The 23,547-nt window shown below is 44.4% G+C and overlaps 1 protein-coding gene across 3 annotated transcripts in view; it reads left to right on the top strand.

The window, feature by feature from the left end:
- The first annotated feature begins 10,679 nt into the window (after nucleotides 1–10,679).
- The window catches only part of PLB1 (phospholipase B1), a 124,273-nt gene continuing 111,405 nt past the window's right edge, over nucleotides 10,680–23,547 (top strand). Inside the window, exons 1-6 of one of the 3 annotated variants that reach the window (XM_075925369.1) lie at nucleotides 10,693–10,817; nucleotides 15,196–15,254; nucleotides 17,503–17,561; nucleotides 18,790–18,853; nucleotides 19,728–19,786; nucleotides 22,982–23,022. In XM_075925369.1, the coding sequence (XP_075781484.1) occupies nucleotides 15,206–15,254; nucleotides 17,503–17,561; nucleotides 18,790–18,853; nucleotides 19,728–19,786; nucleotides 22,982–23,022 (272 nt within the window). In that variant the 5' untranslated portion in view covers nucleotides 10,693–10,817; nucleotides 15,196–15,205. Of the gene's footprint in view, nucleotides 10,818–11,717; nucleotides 11,931–15,195; nucleotides 15,255–17,502; nucleotides 17,562–18,789; nucleotides 18,854–19,727; nucleotides 19,787–22,981; nucleotides 23,023–23,547 lie in introns of those variants that run through there. The other 2 variants (XM_075925370.1, XM_075925371.1) reach the window with 2 other exon arrangements.

The raw sequence follows: 23,547 nt of genomic DNA, 5'->3' as shown, positions 1-23,547 counted from the left end.
CCAGAGTTATGAGTAGGGGATATGAAAACTCGAAATAAATAGGAGAAGGGAAGGGGGAGCGGGTAGAGAAAGATGCTCTGTCTCCCACCCCCTTTCCTGTTTGCTGGAGAATGGGTGTTAGACCAAAGCAGATACAAATCAAAGTTAGTAGGTAGATTGCTGAGGCAGGAAGGATACCATTCAGAAAGCTGTTAGTACCTCAGTGATAAAGCCCCCACCATCCCAAATCTCAATTAAGCCCAGTAGCATGTGAATTGAATTTGTGTATGTAATGTAATTCCAGGCTTTCCCTGTGTATTTGGCTTGAGGAGCTGGCCTGTGACAAGACTGTCACTTGCAGATCTATTAGAGTATGGTTAGGCAAGCAGAAATGTTCTCCCATGTGTTTCTGAGTATTCCCTTTATGTATATCCAGTTTGTGTCTATTGAGTCTTTCCTGCAGAGAGTGTCCAGTTTGACCAATATATATAGCTGAGGGGCATTGAGGGTATGCAGAGGTCTTCCAGGGATTGCATCAACTCATCTAAATATTTGTCTAGTTTTACAACAGGCCTCCACATATGATACATTTGAGTTGAATAAAATTATTCAGAAAGCATTTCTCGAGCTTATTCTGCTGCTGCACATCTTTTATATGCTGCACTGTGCTTTCCCACATAATTGTGACATTTAGGTTCTATTTCTTCACCACAGCCCTTATATGAGCAATGCCCTCCACTTTTACTGCACCTTAAAAATAGCTGCCTCATGCTCAAAACCTTCACTGTTTTAGCACCACATAGAGTGTGGGGACTAAAATGGTTTAACCCAGGAATATTGATGTGCCGTTTGTATCCTACCTGGAAGTGTCACACCTTTATATGTTACATATACAGCCAGATGGCCAGATTCCTCCTACTCTTCTACTAAGTTGTCATTTTACAAACTATATTTAAATTTTACCTGTACTTTGTTATATTATCCTCAGCCAATACCAGCAGCCCTCCATACATAACACATCTTGCTTCCATTGGGAGCTCAGACAGTTGACAAGTAACCTTTATTTCTCTTAAGGTTCCAGTTTTAAAAAGCTACCAGCTTGCCCTTGGCTAGCCTGACACAGCAGCTCCACGCTCTAAGTCCTCCTCTAATGCCCTGCTGGCACTGCTTCCGGCCATCCTTAAGCCTGATTCAGGGTCCACTTAATGTGGACATGCTAGTTTGAATTAGCAAAACGCTAATTCGAACTAGTTTTTTAGTCTGGATCCGTTAGTTCGAATTAGCTTAGTTCAAATTAACTAATTCGAACTAAGTTAGTTCGAATTAACGTTGTAGTGTAGACGTACCCAAATGTATTAAGAGCTGGCAGGCTCTTAATACATTTCAAAGACAGAGGCCTAGCAGGGGGACAGGGTGCAAGCCAGGAATCAGCTGATTCCCAGTTTGCGACTGGTCCTTCACCTCACTTCTGCCTCCCTTGAACCCTGCGGTGACAGTGCTGGGGGGAACCGGCTTTTAAACCAGCTCCCCCAGCACCATCTCCTGCTCTCCTCCCCCTGTGCTCCCTCCCTCTGAGGCCGCAAGAGGCAGCAAGGTTGGGAGAAGCGACTAGCTGAGTCACTATAAGCATATGCTTAATGGGTAGTTGACTAGTCGCTTACATCCTTAGCAGAAAGCTTGGCTTCTTGTACCATGCCATTGGCCTCCTTTCTGTCTGCCAACATGGTTCCCTCAAAAGCTCTGTTTCCACGGGCTGAGTCCTCTAAGACTGCAGAGAGGGAGTAACTGTGCTTGAAGTATCATTAACAGTATTGCCATAATTCCTAATCAATGATATCATGGGAATTGCTTGATGTGTGGTTTTTGCCTTCCCACAAATCCCCAAAGACCAGTTCCTTACACGACACCCACAGGAAGGCTTCTGCCAGGGCCCCTGGGTTCTGCTGCTTTCAGGGCCTTCACAGAAGCAGACTGGCTGACACCTGTCACAAGGTGACTGACCCTTTGAAAGGTTATGGGTGCAGCCCCACCTGTGCCTCACTCAACGCTACTCTCCAGGAGAGGAAAGTTATCACTGCCACATGACAGGTAGGACAAAGGGCTAAATCAGTCCCAGATCCGGTGATAAAAGAGAAACTTCCAGAAGGTGAGAGAGAGTGGCCAGCTTGGACAAGTTGACAGAGGGCTGCAGCTGGGTTGAGTTACCAGTACAGAACCTGAGAAGGAGTGCGAAGGGACTCCTAATGAGAAAGCTGCAAGAGTTATCCCTACCAACCCCAGAAGGATGGGAAGAGCAGTTGTGCTTGACTAATTTGACATAACAAGAGACTTAACGACGGAGACCCCTCACAAGGGAAATCTCAGTGTAAAGTATTCTGACCTGAGAGTGGCTTCATACATGAAGAGGACAAAGGATGTGGATGGCAGCACACATCTAGGCCCATCCTGTCCTACAGGGTGTACACTATGTCTGTTGATGGAAGAGGAGGGGACAATTCCAGCCATTGAGATTTTTTGTAACTGTGTGACTCTGACGGGGTCTCTGTCTGCACATAAATAGAATATCTACATGCAGCATGGAGCAAGGGCCAAGGTTTGACATGCTGTGTTAGCAGGAGCAAAACCAGCAGATATTACGGGAGCTGACAACTCAATATAGGTTGCAACGAGAAGGCCTGCTGCAACAGGTATCCACGATGTTACAATCCCGAGGGGCAACCAGACCTGGGACGAGTGGGGCCAGCCCAGGGGATACCGGAGTAGGGTTACCCATTTGTTTGATGAAGATGGGACCGGACGATGACTCCGAGGCTTTTGTGATCATGTTCAAGTGAGTGGCCCTGGCTGCTGGCTGCTGGCTGCTGGCTGCTGGCTGCTGGCTGCTGGCTGCTGGCTGCCCACAGGAACATTGGGCCAACCTGCTGGTGCTGTATTTGACAGGAGTGGCTCAAGTTGCGTATCGTAACCTAGACTCTAGGCTATACAAGGGTAAAGATGGCCATTCTAAACAGTGCTGGTGGTAGCCCGGAAATGTATCGGCAAAGACTCCGGAAGAAGGTATCCCCCACGGGCTGTGGCTCAGAGAGTCCAGGACCATTGTTGGAGTGATTAAACCCAGAAGGCCTGAGTGGACCCCAGGTCACGGAATTGGTCGCTCTGGAACAGTTTATACAAATACTGCCCACCGGGGCTAAAGAATGGGTGCAACGGCACTGACACTACCCTGATGGAGACAGCGAGCCTGGCTGAGGACTACTTGGCCACGGAAGAAACTGATACCACACTTAGATGATGGGGGAATCTTGCCCTGCAAGAAGGGTCAACCTGGAAACCACCCCCCAGGAAGGACTTGCAGAGCTCTCCCTTATCCCCGGGGACCTGCCACCCAACAAGGGGAGTTGAGTCAAAGGGGCCGCCAGGCGATGGGGAGGCGAGGCCCCCAGAGGCCCCCGAGTGAGGAGTGGCACAGCTAGAGGAGGCACCCAAGGAAGAAAGGCGGTACACTAATCCCCAAGAGGCGTGTTGGGAGTGTGGACAAAAGGGACACTTTCAAAAAGACTTCCCTTATATGGACTATAGCTTCAGGCAAGTCTGAGTGGCGGAGCAGCCAGACTGAGAAGCCCAACCAGGCAAGTTGATAATCCCGGTGACCTTAGAAGGCATGGAGGCCACTGTTCTGGAGAACTCCGGCTGCAGCCAGACTATTATATGCAAGGGGTGGTGCCAGGGCTCCAGCTGACTGGTGAGACACTTATCCTCCAGTGTATTCACAGAGACGTCTGTCCATACCCAACTGCCTGGGTAGGCTTCAGGAAACGCCTACGGGAAGGGGTGGCACCCCAGCTAACCTATCTGGTGGTGTTGGGGTTGAATTGGCCCCAATTCCAAGAAGTCATGAGGGCGCTTCAAGTAAGTCAGACCCAGCGAGAGCCCAGAACCCTGATAGAGAGGACCCCGAGGAAAATATCTAGGTACAGTTTGAAAGGGACGTGGATTTCTTGAGGGAGCAGAGGAAAGACAAAACCCTAAGCTGGGCATGGGAATATGCTACAGCCCCAGACCCAGGAACAGGGGAAGAGACCAGACATCCACAGGGACCCCACTTTGAAATATGGAAAGTCCGATTGTACCAGGTGGTTGTGGATCCTCAGACTCAGGACCAAGTGCACCAGTTATTAGTTCCCCAGAGGCTGTGATGAAGCATCCTCCACTTAGCACATGCCAACCCATGGGCCGGCCACTTAGGCCACGAGAAGACCCTTCAAAGGGTAGTCAGCCAGTTCTTTTGGCCAGGGGTGCACCAAGAAGTAAGGGAGTATTGTGCCTCTTGACCGGAATGCCAGTGAGTGGGGGTTAAGAGGGTACCTAAAACCCCCTCGAACTCATGCTGGTCATTGGGGTGCCTTTTGAAAGGATAGGGATAGACTTGGTAGTTTATACTGATAATAGTGGATTATGCGACCAGGTACCCTGGAGCAGTGCCCTTGCAGGTCACCACTGTGAAAAACATAGAGAATGAGCTGGTGAAGATATTCACAAGGGTAGGCATCCCTAAGGAGATTCTGACTGACCAGGGGACCAATGTGTCACCTATAGTTAATTGCTGAACTGTGTCGTCTCATGCACATCAGACCACTGCGAACAGCCGTTTACCACCCTGTGATGGGGCGCCTACGCCCCACACTGAAATCCCCTCCCGAACACCGAAGCAGGGAGGCGGGGGGGTTGACAGGGCAGACTTCCCGCTGAGCTGGCAGTGCAGTTTCCACTGCCAACAAGGCCCTGGGCCAGGATCCAGTGGAGTGGGAGGACCCGGGTCCCCCTACCCTCACCCCAACTGGTGTTTAGCACTCCAATAGCCATGGAGAGCCCTCCAGCAACTCAGGCCTCTAGGCCCTGAACTTTGTGACTAGACCCAGAGGGGCCGTAATTTCCCAGAACAAAGGGCACTGAACTTTGTGTCCAGGCACAGAAGGGCTGTATTTCCCCAGGGTAAGGGGCATTGAACTTTGAAATTGAGCTTACAGAGAGGTACACCCTGGGACAGGGGGGCGAACCCTGTGACACTCCACAAACGGAAAAGGGGGAACTAGTGTGAGTGAAATTAATTAACTTCCCCCATCAACTGAAATCTGTGTGACCCTCTTATTTCTCAAGTGGAGCACATTAGGCCTGCTGCTTCGGATGCCACACAGAAGGGCAGGTACAAAGAAGGGCCACTAGGATGATCCGAGGAATGGAAAACCTGTCTCATGAAAGGAGACTCAAGGAGCTTGGCTTGTTTACATTAACCAGAAGAAGGCTGAGGGGAGACATGATTGCTCTCTTCAAATATATTAGAGGGCTAAATACCAGGGAGGGAGAGGAATTATTTAAGCTTAATACCAATGTGGACACAAGAACAAATGGATATAAGCTGGCTATTAGGAAGTTTAGACTCAAAATTAGACAAAAGTTTCTAACCATTAGAGGAGTGAAGTTCTGGAACAGCCTTCCAAGGGAAGGAGTGGGGGCAAAAGACCTATCTGACTTCAAGATTAAGCTAGATGGGTTTATGAAGGAGATAGTTTGATGGGATAACATGATCTTGGCAACTAATTGACCTTTCACTATTAGTGGTAAATAGGTCAATGGTGGGATGATAGGAGTTACTATGAATAACTTTTTCCTGGGTATCTGGCTGGTGAGTCTTGCCCACATGCTCAGGCTTCAGCTGATCGCCATATTTGGGGTCGGGAAGGAATTTTCCTCCAGGGTAGATTGGCAGAGGCCCTGGAGGTTTTTCGCTTTCCTCTGTAGCATGGGGCACGGATCACTTGCTGGAGGATTCTCTGCATCTTGGGGTCCTTAAACCATTCGAGGACTTCAATATCTGAGATATAGGTGAGAGGATTATTCCAGGAGTGGGTGGGTGAGATTCTGTGGCCTGCATTGTGCAGGGGAACAGACTAGATGATCATAATGGTCCCTTCTGACCTTAAAGTCTACGAGTCTATGAGAAGGGACAGCTCCCAGATTGGGAGTGAGGAACGAGGGAGGGGAGGCTCCTGACAAAGACCGTCTCCTCATTCTGAGCCTTCCAAGAATCCAGTCAAGTTTTGTCCTTGATTTTGTCATCTTGGCCAAAAATATTGGACCTAGAAGCAACTCAGAAGGGTTAGTGGGAGAGGCTCCAGCTTTGAATGCCAAGGTACTCCTTCACCTGCAGTTGCTGAAGAGAGCATATCTAAGGGCGCTTGCCTAGCAGCAGTTCCTATAACTAGGGTTGCCAGGTGTCTGGTTTTAAACCGGACAGTCCAGTATTTGAGCTTTCTGTTCGGGAAACAAATTGAGAAAATAGAAATGTCTGGTACTTTCTAAATAAGATGTGATGTAGATTGTGATGTAATGTCAAGTGTGTCCGGTATTTTTGTTGAAACCGTCTGGCAACCCTATTCCCACAGAGGTAGATATGCCTCCAGCGGGTGAAGGAAGAAGATTGCACTGAGCTAGCATCTGATATTTGAAATAAAAGGCTGCAGTGTGTTTTCCTCCAGTGCTAGCCTCACTCCTCAAATCAGTGTTTGAAAGGTGAGTGGGACCTCAGCTGAAGCTGAGGGTTTGGTTTTTCTGTTTAGTTTCACTTGCTCATTAAAATTGACACTGAGGATTGACCTTAGCTGTGCCAGGCTAACAATGGGGAGCTGTGGAGGTCTTGGGAGAAGGTGAAACAAAAAACAGGACTATGTAGCACTTTAAAGACTAACAAGATGGTTTATTAGATGATGAGCTTTCGTGGGCCAGACCCACTTCCTCAGATCAAATAGTGGAAGAAAGTAGTCACAGCCATATATACCAAAGGATACAATTTAAAAAAACTGAACACATATGAAAAGGACAAATCACATTTCAGAACAGAAGGGGAATGCGGGGGGGGGGGGGGGGGGGAAGGAATGTGAATGCCTGTGAGTTAATGATATTAGAGGTGGGGAAGGGTAGATGTCTGTGAGTTAATAGTATTAGAGGTGATAATTGGGGAAGCTATCTTTGTAATTGTAAGATAGCTGGGGTCTTTGTTCAGCCCCCTGCGGAGAGTGTCGAATTTTAGCATGAATGCCAGTTCAGGGTGTGAGTCCCCCATGAATAACACACAAATAATATTAGGGATGACTTTTTCGCCATAGTGACCGGTGGCTGTTACCGTATTGTCAGCCCTGAGTGTTCAGAAGTCATGAGTGAAGCCTTCAGAAACTATGAGATTAAAAAAAAATTAAATTTCTTTTTTATTTGCCTTTTGATTTTTGAGCCCTTTCAAGCTTTTTCCTGCAGCCATGAGCATTAAAAACTTTTTCTTTTCAAAGGTTGCTGAAATTCACATACAGTCACTTAACTTTGGAAGCTGGGGTTTTACAATTAACACCAAATATTACAAGATTCATGATAAAGTCATGAGAGTTAGCAGCACTGCAGTGGTTCTATTCTACCCCATTTTGCAATGGCTGGACAGCTCTTTGTGATTCATTTGGTTCCCATAGCACATTCCGATTACCTCCAGCAGATGGTGGTAAAGTCCCTTCAAATGTTTCTCATCACCTAGTTTCATTAATATCCATTCCTGTTTTCCTGGATGCTGCTGAAGGTTCATGCAGGAGGATGAATACTCCCCTTCCCCTCTTTCCTTGGATCTAAGTGCATCAATTATCACTTGCAATGGATCTCTTAGTCCTGGATACTGCTGTTTATAAGTCTTCCACAGACACATTGTGGTCACTGGATTTACCCCCAAAATATGGCATCACATTGTCAAGCACTGACACAATGCCGTGCTGCAAAGATTGCAATGTTGCTATGTTGCCATAAGATGATTTTGTCCTGTGAATGACTGACAATGTTACAGCATTTAGCCCATTGCAGGTGTTAGTGCAACAGACAGAATAATAACACTGCTCTACAGCCAAAATGCTTCTGAAATAAATGTAGTCAAACTTTACTAATTCTGTGTCACTGAGAACGAAAATGATGCTTAAAATTGTTGATTGGCTCTAGTTTTCAAGATATGCTATTGGGTCAGTATACACGACCCTTGACTTGTGAATAGCGGAGGATAAGTGAGTTATAAAGGGAAGGGATCTCAATTTAAACCAGAAATGACTAAAATACATCTTTGACTGGATCTATGAATAAATCTATGACTGGGTTTGGACAGTTCTTGCTTTTTAGGCAAAACAATGAATGATGCAATCTGAAGCAGGTATTGCGTCATACATTATATGAATTGCATCATGTTATTTCTAGAAGTCATGGATGATGCAATCATAACGAAGCTTACATCACTCTGCTGAACAAATTGCCCTATATCAGCTCTAGAAATCATCCAGTGTCATGCTCTCTTATTTGTCAGTGTTTGATTTTGCAAAGGGACACATTTCTGTTTAGCCAAAGTGAGCAGAGATGCCTCGTATAGGGTGAACAGTGCAGATAACTTCTGCTATGTTTGTGACGAAGTGACTTTTGCATCACAAAAGCGCAGTATAACCACTATGGTTAAGAAAGCCTATCACCTTTATTTTGGCTGCAAAATTGGAGATCAGGACAAGAGGTGGGCCCCACACATATGCTGCAACACTTGTGCAACAAATCTTCGCCAGTGGTTGAACAGGAAAAGGAAATCTATACCTTTTGCAGTGCCAATGATTTGGAGAGAGCCAACAGATCATACCAGCAATTGTTACTTCTTCATGGTGCCTCCAGTTGGGAAAGGTGTATCAAAGAAGAAAAAGTGGACTGTGCATTATCCAAACATTCCATCAGCTATACACCCAGTACCCCACGGAGAAGGACTGCTGGTTCCTGATGCACCAGAATCATTCTCACTTGAGTCAGACGAGGAAGAGGAAGAAGATTAAACTTCTGGTCCTGAACCATCAATGTCACAGGACCCACATTTTCTCCCATCCTCCTCCTCTGAACCACACCTCATAACACAAGGTGAACTGAATGACCTTGTCAGGGATTTGGAACTACCCAGGAGTAAGGCAGAGCTGTTGGGCTCCAGACTACTGCAGTGGAATCTCCTGGCAGGTGATGTTAGCGTTTCCATGTTCCATGACCATCAAAAGGATCTTGTCCCATTCTCCTTCATGGAAGGTGATTTTGTAGTCTGCAACAACATCGATGGTGTGATGGCAGCCCTCAACATCGTTCACGATCCAGATGAGTGGAGACTGTTCATTGATTAATCGAAGATGAGTCTTAAAGCTGTTTTGTTCATAATGGCAATGTTTTGCCATCAATTCTAGTTGGTCATGCAGTCCATATGAAGGAAACCTATGACAACATGAAACAACTTTTGCGGTGCATAAACTATGACCAACATCAGCGGCAGCTTTGTGGCAATTTGAAGGTTGCTGCTCTCTTGCTTGGTCTGCAGACTGGATACACAAAGTACTGCTGTTTTCTCTGCAAATGGGATAGTTGTGCAAGAGATTCCCACTACATCAAGATAGATTGGCCACTCTGACAGTCATTGGAGCCTGGGAGGAAAAGTGTTCAGCATCCACCACTTGTTGAATCAAGGAAGATTTTACCACCCTTACACATCAAGCTGGGTCTGATGAAGAACTTTGTCAAGGCCATGGACAAAACACAAGCAGCTTTCAAGTACCTCAGTGGAAAATTTCCAAGGTTAAGTGAAGCTAAGATAAAGGACGGTGTCTTTGTTGGTCCTCAGATTCGTGAACTTCTTCGAGATGATGCATTTGACCATGCACTGCGTGGCAAGGAAAAGACGGCATGGAAAGCCTTCCAGTTAGTGGCAATAAATTTTCTCGGAAACAAGAAGACAGACATCTACAGGTTGTTGGTGGAAAACCTCCTCAAGGCATACAAAAGCCTTGGTTGCAACATGTCACTAAAGATATATTTTTTGCACTCTCATCTAGATTTTTTTTCCACCGAACTGTGGAGCAGTGAGCTAGGAGCACGGCGAGCGATTTCACCAGGACATTGCAACAATGGAGAAACGCTATTGAGGCAAATGGGGCCTATTAATGCTTGCAGACTATTGCTGGACAGTGACAAGAGATGCTCCACTTAATGAATACACGAGACAAGCCAAGAAGCACCGAGTAGACACTGAATAGGACTAAACTATGTACATAATAGTTTTTTGCCTTTTGTTTCATAATAAATTTTATTTATATAACCCTTTTGCTGATTTTTAAAGTGTTACATGAACAGGACAGGTAAAATACTATCATGTAAAGCAACCATAAACACATGAAAAGACCTAGGTTTACAATTTATGATTAAAACTCTACTATCTACACAATATACATAGATGTAAAATGTAAAAACTTAAATATCTTGGAAACAGTAGCCAATCAGTTGTTTTAATTGTCATATTTGAATTCAGCACATCAAAATACATAATAAATAGCACATTTTATCTCTGAAGCAGACAACTTCTAAAAAATTGTAGTCCAGTGTAATAAAGGGAGAGATTTTCTTAACAAAAAGGTATAAAATCTCCAATCAGGAGAAGACTGTAGGCTTTGAACAGCCAAGGCACACACCCAGACCAGTTGTGTCTGCAAAACAGGTGCAAGACAAGCTTACTCTCTACTTTTGCAATAACTCCCATGTTGTGTTGATACAATACACTGGCCTACTTCTGTTGCATCCTAATGGGAGGGCCCAGCAAGGATCCCAACAGGCTGTCACTCTTGGTCTCACAGCTAGAGCTGGTTGAAACGTGGAATTCCCATTTGGAAGGGACAGAGAGTGCCAATGTTTCACGGTTTTTTGCTTTCCAAATTAGAATGAAAACAGATATTGTTTGAAACTTCCTGTGGAATGTGGTATGTTTGAAAAGTGTTGGGGTTTGGACTATTTTTGTTCTGAAATTTAAAAAATTTGTTTTGAATTTCTATGATGTCTTTTTCCTTATTACATATTTACAATAGTTTATTAGCTCCATTAGTAATAGGGTATAATATGATGAAATAGTTAAAATATTCTAGTTTTATTTTAGCACTTATATTGTTTGATTTTTGGGGGGTATCAGATCACTTTGTTACAATACAAACAGGAGACAGCTCTGTGTGTGTGGGCGGGGGGGGGGGGTATATGTCAATCGGTACCAAGTAGCAAGTGCTTTTAATGATTTTACAAATGAAATAAATAAAAATAATAGTTTAATCTGTCATAATATGACATGTCAGTATTAGTTATAAACAGCCTTTTGTTTCAAAATATTTTACTCAGGGAATTTTCTATGAAATAGACCATATTTTCAGGAATGTTTCAGTTATGACAGACCAGCCATTTTTTTTTATTGAAAAAATACTTTCCATGAAAAATTTCTCAGCAGTTCTACGCTCAGCTAAAAGAAGCTTCTTTAGGTCACAGGACAAGGGCTTGTGCGTAAGATGGTGAAGATCCTTGGTTTAACCCCAACTAATGATGTGTTGTACTTAACAGCAGGATGGAAAAATTCCAATTAATCTTAGGATGTATCATATCGGTGTGGAATATTAGCCATAAAGGCTTACCATGGCTTAACCGTTAATAAAAAGGATGAGAGCATTTTAGTGAGATCCAAGCTTTTCATTTATGAATGTGGTGCTACACACGCTGAAATTGCAGTTTGGCCTATTTAAGAATGTACAGTACAATTTAAAATAGTTAATTTGTTCATTTAGTTGGCAATGCAATGGCTATGTCCCTAGAGACAATATCTTCTATTATTTATTTTATTAATTTATATAGCATCCTCCAGAGAGGGGCCTCTAGGGACTACTGTCATACAAAGCATAATAGTGTAGCAAAACCTAACATCTGCATGCAAGATGTGCATTCCATGTAAGCCCCCAAAAGTGAGGGGAGGAGTGCTGTCAGCAAGACAGTGGGAGCAGTAAGCTACATGGTAGAGGTAAAGGTTCTTACAAGAGAGGAAAAAGGCACTGAAACGGGTAAGTATGCAATTTATCTCTCTGAGATATGACCCCATGACCTTAATGTTTAATGGAGTTATTTTCTCAACCCTGCTCTACAGCTGGGGAACCACAGTACAGAGGATAACATTTTTTTTAAAAGCATTTCAGTGACTTAGGAGCCTAAGTGCCTTTGACAATCAGTAAGACTTAGGTCCCTGAGTGCCTAAGGTACTTTAGAAATACTAGCCTGCGAGACTAGGGGCCAGCTTTTAAAAATAGATTGAGTCACCTAATGATGCAGATAGGTGACTCGGCACTTTTGAAAATTCTACAAGGGCCCAGATTTTTGAAGGGATTTTTTTCTCCCTACCCATTATTAGGGGATGCTTATTGTGTGAGGTTTTATATAATTTCTAAAAACATATCTATATAGTCTCATAATGTAACTGAGTGATTGAAAAGCCTCTTTTCTCCCCTCATGTGACTTCCATTAATTTTACTCTGCTTCTGTTACTGGTATTCAACACTGAAGCATCTTGGAGACGTGTGTGAGAGAGAGAGAGAGAGAGAGAGAAAGAGAAGTCTCTGCAGGTTTAAGTTCTGGTGTGCATTATTTTGAGGCTCTTATTTGTATAATACATGTACTATTTTCCCCAGTCAAAGGCTTTTGTTATTTCCCAAAGAGTACAGTGTAGGTAGTGTCAGAAAAGGTCCATCCCCCCCGCCCAAGGCTGTATGTTGAAGGGCTCTGGGGTCACAGGAGATATACCACCAATTGGCAGAGGGCACCCTATGTCATAACTCTCATTAGATATAACATGCTTATTTCTCCAAATCAATGTGGTCATATTCTGTATGTAAAAGATGTCATGTAAGGTGTCACATGCAAATTGGTAACACACTCGTCATCCACATTATTGTTCGGTGTGTGTACAGGGCAGTGTACACAGAATTAGAGGCATTTTCTGGAATTATGTTCCTCGGGTATGTCTGGCAGATAGTGTCTAAGCACAGCCTGTCCTAGGCAAAGTTGCTTCACGGGCTGCACTGTGTCTCTATTGTAAATTCATAGAGAAACCTAGAACAATGAAAAGCTCATTTACATGTAAGCTAAACAAAGCCATTAGGCAAATGAATGGGGAAAGATGACCACTCTTGCCTCTTGAAATAGGGTCAATGAACTTTGGGAAAATATATGCAGAGGCAAAAAAGCCATTTTATCATCCTTCACCTGAGGAGACAAAGAAACCAAATGATTTGTCCTCTGTGTTGGATCCTGGCTAAAGGCTGGCCAGTCATGCTGGAAGAAGTTCTGTGGTGAGAAAACAACTTTGAGTGAAAGACTAGTTGTTAAATTTGATATTCGTAGAAGCATATATAGATTACTTTTGTATGTTTGTAGCCACCTGTGATAGGGTGCACAAACACCAGGTTGGTAAAGCGAGGTTTAAGGAATTGCCATGGACACAGGAGGCCAGGCCCCACAATCCTGCTAGGAGTCCTCACAATGGAGGGAAGAGTTCAAAAGACAACAGTTCTGCTCCATCTAGGCAGACGGAGCAGGGGAGCAATTGGGTGGTGTTACTCCAGATCCTTCAGGCTTAGCAGCATATGGGACCCAGATGCTGGGTCCACTTACAAATACACTGGAGTCCTTCCAGAGGGGGGACTGGGTCTGGAGGACTTTTGCACTACTAGTATAAATGAGAATCAGGCTTCATATGTGTGGCAGTCTCTGACTCCCCCCACTGAGTGGAGGCATGTGGACCGAAGTGAAAGGAAGAAGTCCCATGGTTAGGGCATTAGACTAGAATTTGGGATACCAGGGTTAAAGTTCCTATTCCAACAGTGATGTTTGGTGTGACCTTGGGGAAAGTCACTTAGCCTCTCTGTTCCACAGTTTCCCACTTGGTGATAATGGCTTCCCCCGGCCTCACACTCAGCTACTATGGCAATGGGGTGTGTGCAACTGCCTAAGATATTTGGCAGAGAGAACTCATTTCTAACAAACAGAAATAGTCCTGTGAGCAGGATGGAAGCCCTTTGGCTTGCCCAGAGATGGAAGCAGGGTATGTCTCTACTGCAACCAGAAGTATGACTGAAGCATTTATAGATACACACAGCCTAGCTTCCATCTGTCTGGCTTGCAACACAATAGCAGTGATGCTGTGACAACGTGGGTACAAACCCATGGTCCCAGGTAGGGTTGTACAGCATGGGCTGCTGTGACTTCCCTGTTGTTATTATTCAAGCTAGCTACATCAAAGCCAGCTCACTTGTGTCTGCATGTGCTGCAGTCACACTTCGGATGTAGTGGAGACACAGCAGCAATGGTTTGGGGTACCAGTCCCCCAGGATACCTAAATAAAACAGACCCAAAATGAGACTACAGAACTTGTTTGCTAAATTTAAAAAAACCACCCCAACAATGTGACCAGAACAGAGTGCATTGTTTAAAAAGTAAGCTGTTTAGAATAGCTGATATCCTATAGTGTGGCTAAAATATAGGGACACTTACCTCTTAGAAACTTGGCATTTAACAAATTGCTAACCAAACTTTATGAGGAGGTTTATATGTCTATCTTTGGCATACAAAGGATTAATAATTCATAAATGTTTTATGGTCTTGTATTTCATTGCTATGAACATTGATGATATCCTGTATTACTGTGGAAGGCTGATCTCATAAACTGTAATTACATCATATACTTTCTATGAACAAAGAGGACACCATAAACTCTAATGCCATGCACTGTCACTCTGAAAATGACATAGGGAAAATAAATGTGACTCCCTATTGCAGTAGTACAGTCTCAAAGCAACTTGATCAGAAGAAGGAAAGAATTTGTGCAAGATCAAACAAATTTTTCTTGGCTTTTCATTCTCCTACTTTTCTCCATGCTGCCTTTTTTTTGCCTGGGATAGTCTTTAATTGCCCGGGATAAAGGCGGACTGCAGGAGTGCTGAGTGAAGAGACTGAGCAACTCTCCCTGTGCTTTTAGAAGAGGAGGGGTAGCAGTATTTCTCTCATCTTGTTCTCCCTTTCTTCAATGCTGAGAGCCAATGATATATAAAGCACAGCACAGGTTTTTTTTAGTCCTGAAATGTTATCCTTATCACTTTAATTCTAAGACTGAGTTTACAAAGGTGAGGAAGCCAATAAAGTTTATGGCTGCTCAGTTAGCAGTTTGCTAAAGTATAAAAGCTGGAGGAAGGAAAAACATTTTCTCTGCTGTCAGCTCCTCAAGCCCCCTGCCCTTAAAGCCATATTGACATCTCTCCTGGCATATTCATTTCTCAGAGCGCTAATCATGAAGCTGCTATCAGAGCTGTTCTTTCTTTGGCTGGTAGCCTTGCAAGGTAAGATCTTTGGACACTGAAAAGTCTTGTTAGAAAATGTGGGGAAGCTGATATTTTTTCTAGTGGTTGAAGTGCAAAGATCAAGTGAAAAGCAGAGGCTTTCAAAGCAGGAAGATGAATGGTACAATCTGTGTGTATGACGATGGATCACACATTTAGCAACGATTACTGTAGATCATCTTAGGTAAATTTTCGCAGTATTTGGTAGTGTATGGGTTTGTATCTTTTTGGAGATTGACCTCCCCGGTCTCATTCCATTGGGGCACTGAAGTTTCCAGAAGGGAAGACCAGCACCAAATGGTCAGCCAATACATAAACCTTGTGTCTTTGTGGAGGTAGGCCTTAATGTCTCTGTGTTTTGGTTCATCATCTGCAAAACTGGCAGAATAACAATTCCTCTGTCTTGTCTACTGAAAGTGTAAACTGCTCAGGACAGTGACTGTATCACACTGCATGTGAACACAAGCCCTAAAATGTCTTGATCTTTGTTAAAGCGGTGAGGAGTCCTATGGCACCTTATAGACTAACTGAAGTGTTGGAGCATAAGCTTTCGTGGGCAAAGACCCACTTTGTCAGATGCATGTCATGCATCTAACGAAGTGGGTCTTTGCCCACGAAAGCTTATGCTCCAACACTTCAGTTAGTCTATAAGGTGCCTCAGGACTCCTCGCCGCTTTTGCAGATTCAGACTAACACGGCTACCTCTCTGATACCTGATCTTTGTTAGGAACTCAAGTAGGGAATAAGAGATCCTCCGGAAAAGGGCTTTATTCCGGAGGATCGCGCCAGTCTAGACGCTTTTTTTCCAAGCCGGAAAAAAAGCGGCGGACATGTTTATTTAAATCCGCGGGGGATATTTAAATCTCCCGCGGATTTCCCTATCCTGACTTACCTGATTTGCATGGCTTTTCCGGAAATTGTGGCCAGTGTAGACGTAGCCTTTGTGTCTGGACCATATCTCATTAGAGCAAACCAAAACCAAAATCCTTGCCACCTGTATGCAGGGAAATTCTGATGATAAACTGTTCTTTATTAACAAAAGAGGTAAATTTAAATGGAAATGAATACAGATGCATTTGGGAGTGGGAAGACTCCAGTTTTCCCTGGTTGCTCAGAAACTGCATCCAACAAAGCAGCAGATGACGTTTCAAGTATTACATCACCAGAGCAAACTTTCAGGCTATGTCTAGACTGCAGGCTTCTTTTGGATGCTATCTTGCATTTCAGTTTTGATTACTATGGATCGAGTGGCCAACAAGCCACCCGTGCTTTGTCCTGGAGGGCTCTTCTTTTGATGAAAAAAAAAAAAAACCCCTCTTCCCCGTCCACACACGCTTTTTCCCGAAAGAGCTTTTTCAGAAAAAGGCTTCTTCCTCATAGAAAGAGGTTTACTGCTGTCGGAAAAACCCCTGCATTCTTTCGACTGTCTGGATGTAAGTGTAGTTTTTCCGGGAAAAACTCTGCAGTGTAGACGTACCCTCATTGGCTAACCACACCCTCCTGGCATAACACTATTACTTGCTGACTATGAGAGTGGTAGTCTTATGTAAATTACTCCTTTTTTAGGTGTTATACCATGTACCTGTTCTGAAAAATTAATCTAACTATTCTGAATGTGTGCTGAATAAAGAACCAGAAAGTCTCATAATGCCATACAAATTAAAGGCTGACTCAGACATGAATATGTATTCTGGGTCACAAATCTCATTTATGTACTTATGGGAGAATTATTTATTTATACAGTGCCCTCGGTGCTAATTGCACTTTACAAAACAAATAAAAACATGTCCCTGCCCTGAGAAACTTCTTATTAAATTCAAGTATAACTCAGCAGGGATGGCGATAAATTAACATGTGGTGGTTCTGGGAAGGGCAAAAGATATGGAAGCTAATAAGGTCTGTTATGTACCTAGATCATAAAGTTAAGCAAGGTGATCCTCAGCTGGTGTAAACTGGCTTTCCACCATTGATTTTAATAGTTACACAGATTGCATCCTCAGAAACAATGGTGGCCCAATATCTTTAAAAACCGAGGACATAACGTTTGGTGTGGAGTGATGGGCACTGGAACGGAGATCAGCTTTGGAAATTGTGAGAGAGAAGAGGTGAAACACTCTCCCTTTCAGAAACAGACACATTTATTTGTATTACTATTTACTGAGGGTCAGCAAAGAGTGAGAGAAATGCATTCATTCCTAATAGATCGTTTGATTTTTTTTCTCGGTCCTCCTCCCTCCCTGCCTTCAAGGCATTGCAACTCATCCCTTGATGAAAAGTAATTACCTGACGGAACAAAAGAAGTTGGAGGTAAGTCCCTGGCATGAGGAAAGCTTTAGATTTTCTGTTCTGAATACTATACCTACAATCAACTGATATAACTGCTGCATTGCTCTGATGTAACCCCTCAGTGTGTGTAAGAGAAAGAGAAAGAGCAAGCAAGCAAACAAGCAAGCAAACCATCGACAGAGCCATGTAGATGAGCTTTGTAGCCATAGCAAAATGAAGCGGTGATTTAAATAATCGCTGCTTCATTTACATCAAAATGGGTGCCGCACTGTGCTGATCAGCTGTTTGTCGGCCAGCACGGTAGTCTGGACACTCCGCGGTTGACATCAAAAGCCTTTGTCGAGTGCCCTGTTATGCCTCGTGGGATGAGGTTTACCGGGGTGGTCGACAAAGGCTTTTGATGTCGACCGCGGAGCGTCCAGACTACCGCGCTGTGCTGACAAACAGCTGATCAGCACAGCCATTTGATGTAAATGAAGTGGCGATTATTTAAATCACCACTTCATTTTGCTATGTCTACAAAGCTCATCTACATGGCTCCATTGATGGAGCCATGTAGTGTAGACATACTCTGAATTATTAGCAACTGTGCAAGGTGGAAGGATCCTATAGCTCACGCTGCAGCTGGAACCTGAGCCCCAATCTGCAGGCACAGCCCAGCCATGAGTGTCTAATTACAGTGTAGACATTCCCAGAAAGACATTGCACAGAATGGGCCATGAAGTCTGTAATACAGGTTGAACCTCTGTAGTCCAACACTCTCTGGTCTGGCAACATCTATGAGCTGGCATGATTTTAGTTAGCTGGATGTCCACTTATCATTGGTGTGGCCACGTTTCCCACAGACCCATAAAGTTAGTTTGCAGCCACCAGTCCTGGTTCTCAGTATTCTGTGCTGTTATTTAGCTCTAATTCACTCCTAAACGTCTTGTAAGAACCCAGTAAGCAGTGGAAGTGTTGGTGATGTTGCTACACACTATTCACTTACTGTGGTTCAGTCAATTCTGGTTTGAAACTGGTGAGCTCCCAAGGGGGCTGGACTAGAGAGGTTCCATCTGTAGTTTTATCTGTGTCTCCAAGGTTGAGGCAAATCGGTGGGGCACCATGGGGGGAATTTGGCATTACTACTGGCCATGTTGTAACTCTCTGGTGAATAATCTTTAGGCCTCTTGATCTAACACTTTATTCCCGTTCTAAATTCCCTTTTTAAAAGAAAAGTTCCCCAAACTCTATCTGTTTGCTGTTACAGCCTCTGAGAAGATTCCAGTTTCCATGTGAGCTGGAGAAGCTGTCTCATTCTCCTCCACCTTCAGGTGTGTGTTTAAAAGTCATCCTCTTGGAGGGTTTGCCAGCTCTAAGTTTGTAGGGAGACATGATCCTGGTCTACACTAAAGAGCTAGGTCTATGTAAACTGCCTTGTGTCGACCTAGCTGTGGGAGAGTCTTTGTTTAAATTTGGCTCCTGACAAGATTCGTGCTGGGATATGCTGATTTAGTAACACCACCTCCTTGCATGGGGTAGAGTCACAGTCCATATCATAACATTGCCGGCCGCAGCATCAAGGTAGATACTGTGTTACTTACATCAACTGTTAGTGGCTTTTAGGAGCCATCCCACAATGCCCCAGGCTTACAGTACAGTTGATACAAGTGTTCCTGATGCGCATGTGCACTGCTGCTGCAAGCAGCCACGCACGTGCATACACAAGCGATTTAATAACTGTGATGGCTGTTTGCTGAAGAAATTAGTTTGACAATTTTGTAATGTAGACGTAGCTATGGACTGAGTTTGAGTCTGGAAGCTACCAATTCCTGAGTTCAAATCCAGACTGTAAAAATTGGACAAGTGACTTTACAAACTTGCCTCAGTTTTGCCATCCTTATACTGGGGATAATGATAATCTTTGTCAACAATACACAGGAGTGCTGTGTGACCTCTTCTTTGCAAAATGGTTGGAGAGCAAAGGCTAAAATTCCCCAGGGAGCCTTTGGGAGTCAGGCACCCAAATCTCATTGAAATTCAATGGGGATTAGACTGCTAATTGCCTTTGGCTGCTGTAAAACTCCCAGTTGAAAATCCCAGTATGAAGGCCAATAACAATTATAATTTACTCTGCTGTTTTCACATTGGAGAATGTAATTATTTTTTCAAAGCCACTAACCTGGAGTCCTTGATTTATCTCTGCAGTTCATACTTTGAGGCCATCTGATATTAAAGCAATGGCTGCCATAGGAATTCTGCAAAGTGTAAGTATAACAGTGAGATGTATTGACTACAGCACATCACCTTTAAGAGCTCAGTTCTGTTTCTGTTGAAATGCATTGAATGGCGCAGAAGGTGGGCCCTAATTAAGTTCTGTACTTGCTGGTGTTGTGATCAAGATGCAAAATGTTTCACGAGAATGAAAGGTTTCTAGGGAGTGGTGACAAGAGGTAGCTGATGCTGCTCACTCACTGCAAGATAGTGCTGATCCCATTGATACCCTTCTGACTTCTCTATACATACTTGCATAGAGAGAAGATGTTTGATTAGAGGACTCTTTAACGTTGCAAATACAGGCATAACAAAATCCAATAGCTGGAAGTTGTGGCTAGAGAAATTCAAACTGGAAATTAAGTACAATTGTTAATAGTCATTAACTATTGGAACAGGTTACTAAGGCATGTAGTGCAGTTTTCATCACAGGCATCAAATCTCAATTTAAAGACTGCATATCTCAAAGGGATGCTCTGGTTCAACCACAGAGTTAGGGGCTTTCCCTGGGTGAAATCCTCTGGCCTGTGCACACAGACTAGATCAGTGGTCCCCAACCATTTGAGGTTGCTGGGCGCCAGGGGGTGTGGCCATTCACCCGCCGGGCGCCAGAGGGCGAGGACACTTGCGTGCCCGGGGGCAGGGCCCCAGTGCCCCCATAGCCGCGCGCCCGGGGCCGGTGCCCCCTCCAAGGGCTGCGCGCCCAGGGCCTGTGCTCCCCCCCCCCAGCACCACACGCCCGGGGCCAGCGCCTTCCCCCCCCAAGCGCTGCGCGCCCGGGGCCGGCCCCCCACCCCAAGCGCCACGTGCCCGGGGCCGGCGCCCCTCGCAGAAGCACCGCGCGCCCGGGGTTGGTGCTCCCCCCATGCGCCGCACGCCCAGAGCGCGGGCGGCCAGTCCGCGGTGCTCCCGGGGCGGCGCTCACCGTGCGCGATGCACCCGGAGCCGGCTCTGGCACCAAGCATGTGCCACATGTCCGGGGCCAGGCCAGGCCCGAGCACTTGGCGGGCGCAAACAAATGCCCCCGCGGGCGCCATGGTGCCCGCAGGCACCGTGTTGGGGACCACTGGACTAGATGATCATAACTGTGCCTTCTGGCCTTAAAAACCTGAGCATAAATCTATGGCAGAGAGTTGGACTTAACCAGGAATGTTTAATCAGAAATCCCTTGAGCTTTAGGAAAATGTGGATCCATATCTGCAGCAAACCATTGGAGCCCAGGCCCATAACTACAAAGTAACAAAATTGCTTGTCACAACAACCTCACATTCCTTACTCTGCATTTCTAAATTCTGAAGACTCAAGAAGGCTCTTGTGGGAGATGGTGGGAGATTGTTTTTCTTTGGTTAGGTGGCTTTTCTCTATTTGTTGTTTTGCTTTGCTTCAAAACAAGATTGAAAACCCAGTTGCTGAACTATGAGGAAGTCCCATCTGAGTAACTCCCTTTTCTGTTGAATTTGAGAATGAAGTACTGCTGCAGCACTAGGAACTGGAAAGCCCTCAATTTCTTTGTTCTGCCCTAATTGGCCTGAACTTCATTCTGAATGAGTGTTGTGGGATAAATGGAGACAGAGGGTATGTCTAGACTACATGGCTCTGTTGACAGAGCCATGGAGATGAGTTTTCTAGACATAGGAAAATGAAGCGGTGATTTAAATAATCACCACTTCATTTACATCAAAATGGCCACCGCGCTGTGCCTATCAGCTGTTTGGTGGCACAGCTGGGCAGTCTGAACGTGCCGCAGTCGCCAAGGGAAGCCTTTGTCGACTGCTCCGGTATGCCTCGTGAAATGAGGTTTACCGGAACGATCGACAAAAGCTTACCTTGTCGACCATGGCGCGTCCAGACTGCCCCGCTGTGCTGCCAAACAGCTGATCGGTACAGCACAGCGTCCATTTTGATGTAAATGAAGCGGTGATGATTTAAATCGCCGCTTCATTTTCCTATGTCTAGTAAACTCATTTACATGGCTCTGTCGATGGAGCCATGTAGCCTAGGCAAACCCAGAAAGGGGGGTAATGTGATTTGGTGAAACTGGATAAGTTTGGGGGTACCTCAAACTTCTAGAAGTTTCACAAACAATTAAACATTTAAGGGCCTAATTCTGTGAGATGCTGTGCATTCTCTACTCCCATTGTAACTGAGTGCGCTAGGCTTAGCACCTTGTAGGAAGTATTCAGAACCTCACAGACCTGGGCTATAGAATCATTTTAATATTACTCATCGGTCTGCCATAACTTTCTAGAAGGTTTTGGGCTGCAGGTTTTAGACTCGATGATTTTATTATAGCCAGAATTTCTATATTCCTCCTGATTTCTTCTCTTTTTAAAAGAAAGAATAACACTTGGTATGCCCTAGCTTTTCAGTTTCCTTCACACTGTCCTCCTATATCTCTACATATGGTCTTCCAGACCATCACATTAAAAGGAATGCCTTCAATGGCATGAGTCAGACACTATGGAAAGAGTTGTATAATGGGTTTGCACAATTTGTTTCTGGGTTCAACCAAAAGCCCACTGAATCAGTGGGAATCTATCTGTTTTAGGATTATATACTACCTCCCATCACTGTAGTACAGGTGAACCTCTCTAGTCCAGGACCCTCAGGAGCTAGCCAGTGCTGAACCAGAGAATTTGCCAGACCACGGGAGGTTAATATTGTCTTTTTGCATTTCCAACACTTCCAGTGCTTACTTGGCTCTTAGAAGACATTTAGGGGTAAATTAGAGTTAGATACCAGCACAGAACACTGAGAGCCAGGACTGGTGGCTAAAAACAAATTTCTGGGACCATGAAAAACTTGGCCACACCCATGATAAGTGGACATCCAGCTAACTAAAATCATGCTGTACCATGGATGTTGCTGTACCAGATAGTTTCAACCTGTAGCAGCGGATCTTCCATGTAAAATCCATACCTATACCTAAGTCCTCATGGTCTTCAAAGAGTCTTGTTAATTTAAATGGTCTTTGGATCATGTCCCCTATTGGAAAGGGATTGGGCCAACAGAGACTGTAGTACCATTTTAAAACAATCTATTCGGTTGTTAAAAATCGTGGCATTTCATCTTTTAAAAAAGTCTATTTGCCACAGCAATTATCTGAAATATAAATCTGGAGCATGATAGAAGTTAGCCTACTATTTGCTTCACTAATAATACTTTTACTGTCCCATGGTTATTTACAGGTCCCAGATTCAAGGATGAATCATGAGGATGTACTCCTAAGGTAATAGAGAACTTTCACTGGTTAGAACTGGCAAACGCTATGATGTCAATTTACACAGCCTCACATGACAGGATGAGGACCAGATTCTAAACTCAGAAGTACCCAGTTTTCATCCCAGCCACAAAATTGTTCTGGTGTGTGAGTGTATAGGAGCAGGGGCGAGGTCTTTATGAAAAATTAGGATCGGATCCATTATGTTTCTTGTCATCCTCAGTTATTACATACTATTTTTCCTTACACAGTATCTTTACCCCAGGATGTCAGACACTTTATCAATGTTGATTAAGCCTCATAAAAACTCTGATGAAACTGTACAGTAAGTGGTAACCTCTCCTGCTAACAGGTAGGGTAATAGAGAAGGGACTTGCCCCAAATCATGTAAGGAGCCATCAGCAGAGCGAAGAGTAGAATATATGATGCCTAGTTCCCTGTAGTAACACCCCAAGATCACCTTCCATAGATGCTAGAATGATGCCCACTGCTCCCTGGCCGTGTTTTACGCTGTTGTGTTTCCACTCGTCTGGG

This window comes from Pelodiscus sinensis, chromosome 3 (genome assembly GCF_049634645.1).
Source record: "Pelodiscus sinensis isolate JC-2024 chromosome 3, ASM4963464v1, whole genome shotgun sequence".
In the NCBI taxonomy this organism is placed as follows: domain Eukaryota; kingdom Metazoa; phylum Chordata; order Testudines; family Trionychidae; genus Pelodiscus; species Pelodiscus sinensis.
This window is presented reverse-complemented; position numbering and strand designations above follow the sequence as displayed.